Here is a 16,197-nt window from a genome sequence, read left to right as displayed (position 1 = left end):
TAGAGGTATTTATGTAAACAAAAGTACAATTGCAGTAGAATCTCTTTCTCAACTGAATGATAATGCACAGAACTCTCTGCTGGAGGGGAAGATATGCTGCAGAGGGTCTTAATTTCCAATATTCTGCTTGCATTCTCCAATTCTACACTGTTTTAAATTAGATTAAAACAGTATTTGTGACTGCATTAGCTGCTGTCCAACAGTTCTTTGGTTCTTTACTGGAAACCTACAAGCATCTACAAGCACATTTCCTTGAGCAATGTTATACCTAATTCAATCACATCCAGGAAGTGAATCATTTCAGCTTTATTCCAGGATTAATGAAATTTAACGCAGCCTGAGTACCCTTTATCCAAGAATAACGAACCATGGTAAGTGTAATCATCCAATCCTAGGAAAAATTCCTGTGCCAGCTTAAAATGAGATCTGTACCTGTCACTTACTGTTGAAAGAACATGCTTTGCTTGGTTACTGTACAGCATGCCGAGTTATTTAGTACACTATAAAGCTCCTTTAATTTCCCCTTTTACTGAAATAGCAAGCAAATATGGAAATGCCCCACAACCTGCTTCTGTTCTACACATTAACAGGCCAACACAACCTGAAGGTGATGGCTGCTACAGCCAAGCAAAGTGGTGCAGGATTGATGATCAGCAGAGAGCTGCTCTGCTACAGAGCACCCTACAAAAGCTGATGGCTGGAGTATCAGCTCTGCAGCATTTCCCTCTGGCAGCTTCCAGCTGTAAGGCTATTTAGGAAAAGAAGTTTACTGTGTTTTGGCTGTGTTAACCATTACAACAGCTTCTCAGACCACCCAGGCCCAGCTGGCCTAATGCAGAAATGCTGAGGTGGTGTAAAGCTGTCTTCTCTGCCTCCAGACTAGTAAGTCACTCAGACACACGGAGCAAGGCCACTGCCCACCCTTTTTGGATAGTGCGCAATGCCCATATTTGGTCACAGAATGCAGGAATTTCAAACATTCCTATAAAATTAAATTCATTCTTTCATTTCCAGGCTTAGCACATTGAATTTATGTGTATCAAAATCATTGCTGCTTGGAAACTTTAACCACATTTAAGTATTATCTTAAAATTCTACAACCAAACGTACGCGTTTATGATTGTGTTCTACAATCTTCTAATATTACATTATTTAAATCTATCTATTCATTTTAAAGAAAACATTTTTACTCAAGAAAAGCAGTCCATGAATTAAAAAAGGTCAGGGGTTACTGCAAGACTTTTGAACAATGTAAATGCAAAACAAAATAGCCTTTTTTGAAAGAAACCACTGCTACTATTGATGTAAATAATGCAGTCAAATTTCAGGAGAACTGACAGCTTGGAAATTATAAGTTCCACAATTAAAATGGGACTGGGGTTTGATTTTATTACTATTTAATGCTGAAGTAACTAAAAAAGGCATTTAAAATTTTTATAAACAAGGATGAAGAATGTTAAATGATTTAGTAAAAATTTAAAAAATAACCCCTCTTCTGAAACACTGTATCTCACTTGTATCATTGAGTTTTCTATATTACAAATTTGGTAGTTAATTTTTTGATTACATTAATTACTATGACAAAAAACCAATGAACGAATCCAATTTTCAAAGTCACATTACAGGCACTAGAAGAAAACAACATAATTTCACAATTTTTAATACAACACATAACAAGGCATGAGAAACTAAATACGCAACTGCTTTCAGCTAAGACAGTCATGATATCCAGAAGGTTCTTATAAAAATTGGACCAAGAATAGGAATGCCTAGAAGCAGGGATTTCTAGCCAGACCACCTCAGCCCTGGTAAGTTCACAGAACTATTCAGAATAAACTTGTGGCTAGAGATGCACTGCAGCCCATCTCACCCCTCGGTCCCAAGTGGCTGGTGCTGCAGGACACAAGCAATCTCAATTGCTGACTACAGGCCTAAGCACTGTGGAGAGATAAATTTCTGAGTGGGGACTTGTACAGTTAGCTCTGAAATCCCACCTCGAGGCTTATCAAGAACTGACTGACTTTGTTTAAATTATTAAGTAACAAAACCAAGTGGAAAATATTTGTCCCCTTCTGATGCAAAGAGAACAACTTGCCTTTCAATAAGTACCATGCACCCTTAAAACACTCTGCTGCATTTAAGCAAAGAAAGCTATCTAGATCAATTATATACTAATTAGAATTTGCCAAACTATTTAGGCAACTTCTTAATTAAAAATGACCTAGTGGTCAGTCATTAAATGTTATTTAGTAATATCTGCCTAGATAGATGTTTTCATGCTCTAAGTGCATAATAAATCATGCTGTAAATTTAGACTGGAACGTAAAATTTATGTCAATTGTGAAAATTTGATACATGCTGGTAAGTTAAATCCTAGGCTTCACTGCGAGTGCCATCTGACTGATTGACCTCCAAACTGACTCAATATGCAGGCATCAGTTTTTATTCTCCTTATGAAATATCAATTACAATCAATTACCTATTAACACCTCAGAAAATACCGCTCAAGTTGTTTCTGCTATATAATTAATATTAACCACTATTAATATCACCTAAGAAAAATACAATATCCAGATTTTACTGCCTCCATTATAGTTGATTGTTTCAATAATAACTTGATTAAGTGAGAATAAGAGGTGGAAGAAACAAAAAACAAGGCTTTGTTGTTAAATAAACTATTGCAATGTTTTTTTAAATCAGAGAAAAAACAGTTGCTTATTCTAAGAACTGACCTACTGATTTCTGTGAGCTAGCAGAATAGCAGCAAAAGAAATCAGTCCAACTCATTTTGTGCTTTTGCGTGGAATTTACCGGAACGCCAGTTTGCAGCGCCACACTTCTCAAACACATAATCATTATCCAAACAGCAACCCAGCCCAGTTTCTGGAGATATATTTATTTCTCACTACGATCATCACAAAAGAACTTCTTGGAAAGAAGATTGTTGACTTAGCAACATTAAGCAGCATTTCTTATTAATGAAGCTATTTTATTACTAAAAAGGAGTGAAATAAATATACAACATGCAGAGAAAATAAATTTATTACTGTAATTTAGGGACAGATGTAGGAGGGAAGAATATACCCTCAAAATTTATCTTAAATCATGATGAAATCAAGGGAAAAGTGCTTCAAGTCCAAGTCCCCCGAGCATGTGATTATAGAATTTGATCTATCAATATACAAGTACTAGCTTCTGCAAGCTCATAAACATTTAATTTTAATAATATAGGGACTTTCCAAGAACTTCCATGGACTTTTTACTTCATTGCAAAACAACAAGTGTTCAGGTATTTTTCCAGTTCTTCAAGATAAGATTTCTAAAGTGCTCTGTTGGCAATATATTAGTTTCCTGAAAAATGAATCCAACCTTTTCACCAGCTGTTTTTTCCATTCTATTTCAGTTTTCCAAGAAAACCATTAGCAGACTAAGGAAACATTAGGTATACCTTTAAGCAGGGAACCAGAAATCAGCATTGCATGTGGATTCTAACAAAGAAGTTGCAACACTGATAAGCTGTATTTTGGCTCTAGTGACAGCCTTAGGGCATCCATGTGTGTACATGTAATAAATCACCCCATTGAAAAGATAATTACTGAGGGGGAAAAAAGATTTCTTGATAGTAATTACACTAAACTGCTTGAATTAACATACCCACAGATGGTTCTTTGTGGTCCTACTTACACATTAGAGAGAAGAATGCTTGATTACATTAGTTCACTCACTTGAAAGGAAAAAAAAAATAATGATCTGGTAATTATTCACACTAATACTCCTTAGTTGATGAAGCCTATGTAGACTTTTGACCGCAAAACCAAAGTAGAACAAAAGGTTAATTAGGCTTTTAGGCCTGAGTTTTCAAAGGCAGTGAAAGTTGGACAACATCTAGGTGAAAAAAACAATCTCTTTTAGCTGCAGGCAGGGATTCAGAAACATATTCCCATTACTATTTGGTCTGGCAGCCCTGGCCCTTTCTGAGCACGGACACAGCATGTGTACCCTTTCAGCAAAGAATAATTTAATTAAAACTTACACTTGCATATGGACATGCTGTTCCATTCCCTTCCAATTTAATTGTAAGGATTGTTAAAGGAATATGAATACTCCCACGCCAGCAGCTCACAGAGTTTTCTTCTGCCGTCTGTGGCTGTCTGTGTTAGTGATATGCACAGCTCTTTCTTCATTAGCCCTGGCTTCTTCTCTTACAGAAAAGCATGTCTGCTTCAGATAAACAAACAGGACACTTCTGGCTGACCCATTGAGAAGCTCATGCTAATGACCATTCCAGGGCTGCAATGCACCCTGCCAGCAGCTTTCACATATGAAGCTAGCTTTCCTGAAGAACATTCAAACAGAGGTCAAAATCCTGACCCTCTGAAAGAAAATGGTAATCTTGTTACTTACTTCAATAGGACTAAATACCATCATGGCTTTGTTTCATGGGGATTCCTTCTCCCTTTTGTGTCTCCTTATTGGAATGTGCTAGTGAGCAAATTACACACGAGCTATTTAAACCTCAGTAAAGCAATAAGGAGAACCTTCAACAGCCACTACCAAATTCCTCTCCAGAAAGTTAGGAGATTGTCCCCATCCTAAATTCATCAACAGTCTGGTAAGATAATCCTACTATCATTTTATGATTAAACAATACATTACAGATTTTCATGTATCAACTACAAGTTAGAGTCCACAGCTCACTCTCTTCTGGGATAGTGACAGCAGTATAAAAACAAACTGTTTAAAACCTCATATTTCTTGCAATTTTAGTCATGTAGTACAAGAATGTGTCAGGGGAAGAACTATCAAAACCCAGTGCAAAACCCAATGATCAGCCTACCAGGTACAGTTCTATTTCTGTACGCTACCGTGGTGGTACTCAGTTCTCTCTTATGCTCCTACCCACAGACGTATGTTCTCTCTCTATCAGCCTGTCATTGCTCAGTGAAACAACTTCCTGGCCTATTTCTGGCAGCCCTCACAAGCAGCAGACCATTTCTAACTGTCCATAACCCCTGAAAATGGATCTTAGGTTCCATGAAATAAGGTTTGCCAACACCTAGGTTCAACCTCTTGAACCAAGCTGAATGCCCTACTCACCTTGAAATGCCTGCTGGGTAGCTGCTGTCTGAAACCACTGTGTGATCTGTGGGGTATACACATGAGTACTGAATCTCTCCTGGATCATGCTCAGAGGGTTGCATGAGGGCACTAATCCATCATGGCATCTTCTAGACACTTTCTAGGGTCAAAGTTAGAAAACCTCTCTTTTGCAGACTCTGATAAACCTCATGACTGATATGTGGAACAAGAATATCTCTTTCAAAATAGCTGGGACTGTCTTGCAGAAATGCATCGCCTGCAGGTTTAATTTGAGGTATAAAAAGACTGCCCATTTACATCTGACACAGTTCCTTCACCTTTTCACTTGGCAGTCCTCATTAGCAAATTGCCATCAACATCTCCCCATCCCTTTTACTTACTAAGAGGACTTTACAGTCTTCCACTGCAGAGAAGGGAACAAGCTCTTGAGATGCAATTGGCAGCTCTCCTCCATTTACTTTTTTAGTGTTTTGACTCATCCAGTCCTCCAAATCTCCCTACCCTGGGAGGTAAACCACTGGTAAAGCTGGTAAACCACTAGGTAGAGACCTGAGGAACACACAGGCTCAGGTAGCTGCAGATAGCAGCTCACATCTCCCTCAGCAGTGAAACAGCATGATGTTTGTGTTTAGTGCTCTACAAACTTCATTATTTTGGTGGGCAAATAATTTATTTATGCAACTGGCTATTGTACATTCCCTCATGAACAGGCAAAGTGAAAATTTTCAGTTAAATAAGATTAAATTTAATGTCCAAAATGCTTACAAATATCCTTTAACATCAACTGTTCTTTCATTTTATCCAGCTCTTCACCAGCACTACTATTTGTTTGGATCTCTTTACCGCTTGCAGTATCAACACTGATCAAGAGCGCTGGCCACAGCAGTATCAGCTTCACTTGAACTAATTTTTCTCTTTCTTCCCAAATCTCTCTCCAGAACACTGCTGCAAGATTGCTTACATTGTCTCAGAGCTCCTTGTTCTTGTGCTGTGCCAAACCAGTCAGACAAGCAGCTAAGCTTTTTCCTACATCCTCACCTGGCACCTCTGTGCAGTGCTCCAAGATACACAGACAGAATGAGCATTTGTCTGCGCTCATCTCTTCAGCTGATCAGATAGAGATGCTACAGACCAGCAGAATTCAAATGTCCCAAGCTTTGCTTTGTAGCTGCATGATCATGCAGACCCCACAACCCTGTATGTTTTGCTAACTTCTATATTTGCCAGCAGGCAATAATAATCTCAGAGTAACACAACTAGCCTGTGTCTAACTCCACACATCCTCACCTGCACTATGCACATTCTGGAACCAGGGGGGTCACTTTACATGGCAGCCAAGTACTCATTCTTTTCATCTCCACTTGCCAGGGATGTTATCTGGCTTTTGTCAGTACTGTTGTGCCTATTCTCTTAAGTCCAAAAGAATTGTTCTCTGATTACTCTATACTTTTCTGGTAACAAAAATGGTTCTGTATTGCTAGTTTCACCTGACTTAACTGAATATGTCCACAGATTCACTCTTTAGCAAAAAAAACTGACAAAACAATGTATTTCTACAGAAAAACAAAGTAAAAGAATCCTTATGAAGTCATCTTTATATATCACCAAAGAAAATGAGGGTATACATAAAAGTTTCAGAAGTTATTTTCCCTGGAGGAAAAAACTCACTCTTACAGAGTTGTCAATATTTAGAAAGCATCAAAAGTATACTCAACATTTTTTCCCAAATATAAATCAATGAACCTGAATAATTGATCTAAATCATCAATATCAAAGAAGCTGTCACAGAAAGTCAGTACTAAAACTAAACACAACCAATTTGGGTGCTATCATACCTTGACAAAATGTAGCATTGATCCTCTTGTAGCCTTGTGGGCATTCCATGATAGGACCGTATCCATGGTAAGCTGAAAAAAAAAATACATCAGTTAAATACTGATCACTCATATGCTTGCAGAGCCTGACAGCTAAATTATTATATAGTATATTTAAAAAATTGTAAGGTTTTGTGAAAAAATGGTTAAGCAAAAAAGACAAGTTAAATTAAAGATTGTACAGGCAACCTTAATTCAACCTTTGTCAACATGTGTGCCACTTAAGTCTTCAGTTATCCAGTCAAATTTGTGTTAAAAAACAAAACAAATCTTTGAAATCAGGATACCTTTCATCCTACTTGTTCTGAAATATTCAAATAATAATAATTACCTTTGCAAACTAGCTACAAATATCATGTTTGGAAAAAATAAAGCTGAAGATTCATTATGGAAACATCTAGGATTTAGCTAACAGAGCTGTTGCATTTTAGAATACTAAACTTCATTTACTGGCTGATCAGTGCAAACAGTCACAGACATAATAACACTGCAAAATAAATACTGAATTCAGTTTTGCCAAACTAGAAAGTTTTCAGTTAACCAGCTTTTTATTTCCATTGATTGTTTCTTTCCTTCACTTAAGGTTGCTTTTCAGACTACAGAAAACCATTTATTGATTCTTGAACATCATAAATGCAAGCAGTAACTTTGTATAGTTATGCACTAAAAGCTAACTTCTTGGCAAAGCCCAGCACTTTATTAAGCATACAGAACTAAACTTTTGGCACTATGATCACATAAATGCTTTTAATAAGAGTCAAGATAGGTTTTCATAATTTCAATGTTACAACAGAGATACCTTACATTTTGTCAAATCTTTTGTTTCGTTTCAAAAGTGTTCCAAATATTCAACAGACAAAACCTGCCAAAACTCACCAGATTAATTTGTTTCCATCTTTACTGTGTACAAGCTATCAAATAAGACAGAACAACCAAGTAACATAATGCCATTGATTGGCTTCCCGTCACATAATACCTGAATTGCACATTTATCCCTGCAGCTTACTTTAAAGCTGGCACTTGGTTGACTGTAATGATGGGGGGAAAAAAAAAAAAAGGATAACTGTTTTAGCTAGTTTTAAAGCGTTGCCTATTATTTGGAAAAAATTAAGTGATGATCTTGAGTAGGAGGTTTTGGACTGAGATAGTTTTATTTCAAATATCAGTGAATTATTTAAAATAACTGCTTAAATAAAACACTGAGATTCTCCTTAGATGTTGCATAAAGTGTAAAATGGTTAAACACGCACAGTAAAAATACAGCAATGTTAATAGACTTCTGGACACATACTTTTCCATCTTTACACTGACTACAATCATGCTAACACCAACTACAACTTGAAAATTTTTTCTCTCTACTCAAGTGGCAGCTACACATTTAGTTTCTAAGGCAGATTTTTCAGTCTTTTCCTAATGTTAATATTAAAACTAGTTGAAATTTAAGGAGACTTCCAAAAGCACAATGCATTAGTCTACTTCTGGTCCCCAAAAGTGTCAATGAAACTCCTAGTACTCATGATAGCAGATTCAAACTCATAATTGCACTCATTATGTCCTAACTGATTTGTGCTTGCCATAACAGACCTGATTTAATCCACACTAGAACCAGGAGAGTCTCTGTAACTTTCTGTGGGCAGGAATGGTACCCTGCAGTGCAGCCTGCTGAATGAAAACAGCTTCCAGTTGTAGATGGAGACCAGCCCATAACCGATGCCAGGGCTTTTCCAGTGCTGCAGCACATTTTCCCTCCCAGGGTGACTCAGCTGCTCTAGGAAGTGCAGTGCTGGACTGAGGTCAGAGATTTTAACCTCTCCCTCCTTCCTCATCCTCCTACTCCCACAATAAACAGGAAACTGGCAGCTTACTAGCAGCTGTTTTCTTCCTTTCAACAAAGAGCAGAAATATAAGCAAGTCACAGTAGAGAAGCAGCTTGTTCAGTGATGGCTGGAGATCCATGTGGGAGCTGGATGGAGTGCAACATTACTTACCCTTTACTCACCTAACAACATGTTTGTAATGACTAAGTTAGCAAGAAGCCTGACCAATCCCAACCATGTAACACAGAAAGACACTTCTTCTTAAAAGCGGTCTTCTGTTAGAAGCCCTTAAAAATGGAGATCTGTTCCAAAACTACTTTTGGTTTTCAGTAATACTGAACAACCCATAAACTTACAGACATGGCAGCTATCTAAGGCCAAGGCACTTACACTTGCAACAAGTCAGGAGCTCTGACTGAGCAGTGGCTGTTACCCAAAATACTCAAGTCCTTACAAAGATGACAGAGCCCCCTGTAAGACCATGGGAACAAGACATGCAAACTTATGCATGTCCTTAAGTAGTTGATTGAAGAGAGAAGTACCTGCTAGTGACACTGGAGTATATGCTTAAATATTTTGCTGAAGTGGGTTAGGCAGAAGATCACAACCTGATTACACATTATTATAAAAACATGTCCACTTTTAATGAAGTCTATGAGGCATAAAACCATAAAAGTAAAAGGAAGCCTGTTTGCTTCCAAAATATCTACAATAAAAAGGGTAGTACCAATTTAATGAAATATCAGAACAGGTCAGAATTATATGGGAAGAATGTGGGACTAACTTAACCTGGTGAGACACATCTATAGATATCACTTAACTGACAACTTACTATTTATTTACTTGACTCTCAAGTTTTCCCATCCAATATCATATAAATTTATGTACATAATATATGCATATTATTTTTACCACAGAAACATTCTCAGGGTTGTAAAAATAAAAACACTTGATGAATATAAATCCTTCAGCATCCACTCTAGACTTCCACTAAATCTTCTAACAAATTTACATTTATCTTTGGAAATTGTTTACTCTACAGAACCGTAACACTTCGATACTGTCATGAGGTTCGGTTTGACACCTATGCCCAAATAATACTTGGAAGAGATCCAGAAGAGATTTTCAGTTTTCAGGTTTTGTCCTGCAGCTCAAACTGAACACCTATAACATTTTAAGATGCTGTAAGATCAATTAAACACCTGCAACACACTAAATGTATCACCTTCAATTCTTAAAAATCTAAAAATTCACCATTTGCATCTATGTAGCACTGCCTTAAGACGTGGCATGATTAAACAGCATCATGCTTAGAATCATTCCTAAATCAAATGTTGTCTAGAGAAAATACATACAACTGTTACTAAACTTTGACAGACTCAATGAATATTCTTGAATCGTACACGTACCAAATCACACTCTTGATATAATGACACTGTATTTTAATTTGGAAAAAATAGATAGCGCACCCTTCTCCTCCTCCCTTCTTAAAACAGTAACCTACAGTGAGAACTCCCACCTAGAAAGATGAGAAATGTGTCCTATTACATCTAGGAGTCACAAATCCTTACTTTCCAGGAATGCTTTAATTAGAAGAAGAGGATTATTCCAAGTGGCACCATTCTCTGTCTCCTCCTGAAATCATACAGTTACATTCAAAAAAACAATTCCAAATTGAGCCAGAAAGCAGGAGTGAGCATGACTCATACTGTGAGTAATTAAGGGCTCTGGGAAAGAGACTGGGTTCCTAGACCTGTTCCAAGAATTGTTTCTACATTTTATGGGTTAGGGCATCTCCTCATAGGTATAAAATGTAGATTAGAAATTATTATGGCAGATAAAGGAACTCTGAAGTGTCCCATCTGGAGCAAGCATGCTAGTCATTAAACTTTTTTATAACAAAAGGACATTGCTCATCTCATTAGCATTTAAAGAAATTATTCAGTGCTTTGAAAAAAGAGTGGTGGACTTCCCTTTAGGAGAGGTTTTAGGTTGAGTTCAAGCACTTCTCTGCACCCACTTAGGAAGCACCTGTGGATCAGAAGTTCATCACAGTTTCCCTGTTTGCTTGCTTTTAACACTGTGCTGAGCACTGTGCCATTAAGCAGCTGCCTGATCCATACATCTACTGTGGATTCCAGGCTGAGACAATGAATATTTTACCTGAACTGTGAAGAATTAGCAAGTGTGCTTCCTTTCAAATCAGGCACCAAAAATTTGTATTAGTAGCTCCAATCAATTTTTGTTGAAACACATTTCAGCTCTTTTCTGATTTTTCTCGTATCACACCTACATCCAAAAATAAGCAACATTTCACTTGTCACTATGATTCTGATGAACTAGATTTCAGTTGTAGCTCAATTGCATCGCCTGAACCCTTCTCAAACTCTGTCAGGCTGGTGCTGTGACCACTTCCCTGGGGAGCTGTTCCAGTGCCCAACCACCCTCTGGGTAAAGAACCTTTCCCTAATATCCAACCTAAGACTCCTCTAACACAACTTCAGGCCATTCCCTTGGGTCCTGTCACTGGTCACCCCAGAGCAGAAATCAGTGCCTGCCCCTCCTGTTCCCCTCACAAGGAAGCTGTAACTGCAGTGAGCTCTGCCCTCAGTCTCCCCCATGCTGAACAGACCACGTGACCACAGCTTTTCATCATGCAGCTTCCCCTCAAGGCCCTTCACCATCCTCATGGTTCTCCTCTGGACACTCTCTAACAGTTCAATGTCGTTTTTACATTGTGTCACCCAACACTGCCCCCAGCACTCAAGGTGAGGCTGCCCCAGCTCAGAGCAGAGCAGGACAATCCCCTCCCTTGCCCTGCTGGTGATGCTGTCCCTGATGCCCCCAGGACAGGGCTGGCCCCCCTGGCTGCCAGGGCACTGCTGGCTCAGGTTCAACTTTCTGACTGGCACTGCTCTCCAGCCTCTCACTCTGCAGTCTGTACATACATCCGGGGCTGCCCGGGGCCAGGTGCAGAATCTGGCACTTGTCTTTGTTCAATTTTATACTGTTGGCACGTATGCTCCTTTTAGAAACTGTATTTACATGCTACAGGAATAAAATAGATACCTGAGACTTCTTAACTATGACCTTTAAACACCCAAGGAGGCTCTCTTTCTAAAGCATGTCAGAAGATAGACATACTCAAACACACAGAATGTTTCAGGAACTAGCAAATCAGACTGAGTTATCATAAATTTATATCAGAGTCTCCTATGGAAGGAGGAGTCAGAGAAATAGGAGTAATAGCATATTTTCTGCTGAAATTGTATTTACATCCACATTATGACTTTCAGAGAAGCACATGCTTCCAAAAAAATCAAACACTGAACATATTTCCAATATTGCTATCTGAATAACAGGGTCCCTAGAAGAACTAGGTAAGAATGACTGCAGTTTAATGACCTATTTTTGGTCCAGTAAATGCAAGTCCACTCCATCTGCAAAACAGAGATCACATTATCTTTTCCCATCTTTCATTTAATGCTGAAAATATGACATGACACAGAAGTATTATTATTCCTGTGCAACAATAATAGAATTCACAAAAAGTTCAAGATATTATCCTCACCAATCATGCAAATAATACTAAATTCTTTTCTCATTATAATACGATGTCAAATCCTAATAAGATGCTGAAGAAAGTCTTTGTCATTGTCTAATTATTGGGTAAGATATTTCAAAAGCAGAGGAAAAAAAAGCAACCAGCAATTTAGAGCCTGGAAGACCTTGGCTCCAAACATGGAATTTCATCTGCAGTCCCAAGAGGTCACCGCATTCTCTCCAAGCAGAAACTGGCGCCTCCCTAATTCAAGATTTCTCTGCAAACTTAAAAAAAAAAAAAAGAAGTCCAGCTGGAAAATCAATGTGATTACTCTTCCTGCACTGAGTAAATGCAACAGTCCATCACTAACTCAAAGGAGGAAGAAGCAGGGGAAAAACCCTATGACGTCAACTTTGCTGGCTGCACCAAGTGCCTGCATATTGTAACTGTTGGCATGCAAGGGAATTCCAGTTTCTACAACCTGTCCCTAATCAAATCATAGCACATTTTTTCTACTAGGTTCCTTCGGTATTTTTCCCTTCTGAAAAAAGGAAAATACTACTTGAGCGGAAAAAGCCACAAGAATAACAATAAAATAGCACTTACATGGCTTCTTGGGACATTTCTGGCATTTGTTAAAACCCCAGGAAGTACCCACGGTTCCACAGCAGTCTTCTTGCTTGGAAAGGCCAGGAAGTGCTTTGCCACACTGAAATAGTCAGGTGAAGAATACTCTGGTTAGTGATACTGTACAACACTCGCAGTACAATGTTCTTTTTCAGTCATTTTGGGTCAATCTCTTGCTGAGACACTGAAGATTCAATGGAGCTCCTAACTGAACTAAAATGGTGCTCACACATTGCAGAGGCTCTCTACACAGGCATGAACACATTAAAAGACATTATTTTCTTCCCCCATGTTGCCTTGAAAAGAAGAAGAAAACAGTATGTCATAGGAATGAATGAGTATATTCCTAAGGTAGTAATTCACCACTGGCAGCTATCGTTTTCATCATAAAAACATGCTTGTCCACTTTTTCAAAAGCTCTATGAATTATCTCAAATACCTTATTATTTCTGAGGTCAATTTCCATTCCCCACCAATCAATAACATACTTATTACTCTTCATAATGATAAGACTATTAATATTTGGAAGCTTACAACATACTAGTTATGTTCTTGACTTTTGCAATTTTCTTCCATTTTGCATGGTAAAGAAAGTTTAAATGTATTTCAGCTGCAGACATTAAAAAGACCCCCCAAACATCTAAACCTGCTAATTTGGTATACAATGGAACACATAAGGCCCAGGAGACGTCCACAACAGCTGCACTTAGTAACACTTTCAAAGCAAATGTGATATAAATAGGCACTGCAGCAAACAATTCTAATGTGCTGAAGTGTGAATCCTCAGTATGGCGTGAATAGACTTTCCCTAATCTAACTCTGCTTTCTGACAGCCTGTAAGCTCTGACCCAAATGTTCATTGCCACACAGCTTTCAGCTCAAGATAGCTGGCTCATCCTATGCCACAGGGTGTGGCCTTGTGGTTGCTCTCACTTAGCTGGTAACACAGTCATTCTACAGTACATACACATGCTGAATGCACAGGCACTGACTGACAGCTTCCTCCAGCTTTCCCAAAATTTTTCCAATGTGATCTTAATCATACTGTCATACATAAGCCAATGATATTTCTAAAGCAAAGTTACCCTGTGTAGCTTTACAGTGTGACTACTAACAGCATAGCAAGCTACTCTAAAGGGTTGACTCATAAGAGGGTCCCCTCTGCATGGGGAGGCCCAGCAAAGCATCATCCCAGCCATTTTCTCTCACAGATACTCCCCAGACACATCCTGAAGTATCACAACAAATTAAAAGCAGCACCAGCTCACCATTTAAACATCAGACTGCAGCTCAGCATGTGCAGCACCTGAAGCTTAGATCTGTGTCAAGGGATATGTGAGAAGTTTGAAGTGTCCTCCATCTCAGTGACAGCCAGCCACACATGTCCAAGATTTTAGCACCAGGGCAACTTGGCATGGCTACTGTGTGCCTCTGCCCACTACCCACACACAGGTTAGCACCGCCTGTGCTTTGAGCCTCAGCTTGGCAAGGCACACGAACAGCCAAAAGAAAAGAGTGGCCAAACAGGTTCAAACAGACTGCTCAGTTACTGTGCAACTTCAGGAGTATATTTTCACATTACTGTCTGGAGTGGGTCTGATGACAAATTTTCCTATATTGCAAGGGAGGGAAATAGTTCTTGCCAGGATGGTATTAGGCTGTGTTAAAACAGTGGAGTATCTCAGCAAGTCCCACTTTTCAGATGTAGGCCCAGGTTTACCCCAGGTGAATGCATATCTTTCAGCTGTCTTGCACTCCTCTGGCTTAGGCACTGGTAGGGTTAATACAAGGCAGACCACTGACCATCAGTCAGAGGCCACTCAGTTCTGCTTCCATAAGCAAGTCCCAGCCCGGTACTTCAGAAATACCATCAAGATGCATAAATGGGGAATTCTGTACAATTTCCTCTGCCACAGCAGCTCTGCTGTTTTCAAAACTGAAATAAACTCTTCCAACTGCCCTTGCTAGAGGATACACAGATTGTCCTGCACATCCCAGAAGCTCAACTGCAGAGTACTCATAATGCCTCCTCTATGTGGTTACCCTAAAACCTTACAGAGTTCAAGCTACATCTTTACACAATGTTGGTTTTCTCAACCTGCATCCCAGGCAGGCATGCTCCAGGAAGAACCATTTTACTTTATAACCACAGCTATCTTTGCTTTATAGTTACAGATGTTCCACCCCTTTTCTAGAGCTTCTTCAAAGACAGAGAAGCCACTTGGTAAAGTCATACACTGTGGCTGTTATCAAGAGTCAGCTAAAGCATTTTGCACCCAGCTTTTCTCCCCACACCGTACCTCGGTTTTACAAGTCTGCAAAAAGAAATGGGAGGAATCAAGGCTGGGGTTGGATCTCCCCTTATGATCTCAGAAATGGAGCATTTGGGCAGTGAGGCACATTACCTAACACCCAGTGTTTCTCTTCAAGGTCAAAACCTCAAGGACACATCCCAGGAGCTTGCATGTGTCAAGGCAAGATTCCACTAACATGAGAGCCAACATGTCATCATGAACTGCCCCCCCCACCTTTTTTCCCCTTTTCCCCAAAATAGAAAACGTGTCATCTAATTGTAACAAGCTAAAAGAGAAGAAGGGGAAAAAAAAAGGAGGGGAGAAGGAGGAAGATGGACTAAAGCCCACTTATAATTTAGGTGTGGTGCTACAGTATTTGCACTCCACTGAAAATCATGATCTTTGTGGTCATAACTTTTTCGAATTTCCATATAAAAATCATGAGCAAAAATAAGGATGCCAAAGTCTGAGTCATCTGGCAACTGTGATTTGCAGTTCTGTCAGTAAAAGCTGGCAATGATTAAAGCTGCTGCTCCCACTGCTTCTATGGTGAATTAAAGCTTGAAGAATCAATGATAATTTGGTTAACATCCAGATCATTGTAGAAACTGGGCAACAAGGAAAAGCAACTCCCACATGGGGCTCCTATTGCCTTAAGATCTGTGTAATTTTGGAGATATGCATCACAAAACATGAGTGCTCTGCAAAGTCCTAATCCAAGCAGAAACAGAGTTCTTCTGTGGCTAATAAACCCTGATTTCTCTGGTTCATCTAGTAGTGCTTCAGATACTCTAAACACTTATGGCACTGCACAAACTGTTCCTTAGCCCGATATGTTTTCTGAAGATGCTCGCTCCTTTCAGCAGCCTTAAGCATACAGGAACTGAAGCTCTATTTCTACAGGTCTCAAAAACTTTTATAGGTAATTCCTTTCCACTTTA

At 39.1% G+C, this 16,197-nt stretch overlaps 1 protein-coding gene across 9 annotated transcripts in view; it reads right to left on the bottom strand.

The window, feature by feature from the left end:
• Positions 1-16,197, bottom strand: part of LTBP1 (latent transforming growth factor beta binding protein 1) — a 186,506-nt gene that overhangs the window by 75,928 nt on the left and 94,381 nt on the right. For all 9 annotated transcript variants that reach the window (XM_059467847.1, XM_059467848.1, XM_059467845.1 and 6 more), the window contains 2 exons: positions 12,942-13,044; positions 6,936-7,007 (listed from right to left, as the gene is read on the bottom strand). In XM_059467847.1, coding sequence (XP_059323830.1) covers positions 6,936-7,007; positions 12,942-13,044 — 175 coding nt within the window. The remainder of the gene's footprint in view (positions 1-6,935; positions 7,008-12,941; positions 13,045-16,197) is intronic.

This window comes from Ammospiza nelsoni, chromosome 3, assembly GCF_027579445.1.
Source record: "Ammospiza nelsoni isolate bAmmNel1 chromosome 3, bAmmNel1.pri, whole genome shotgun sequence".
Taxonomy (NCBI): Eukaryota; Metazoa; Chordata; class Aves; order Passeriformes; family Passerellidae; genus Ammospiza; species Ammospiza nelsoni.
This window is presented reverse-complemented; position numbering and strand designations above follow the sequence as displayed.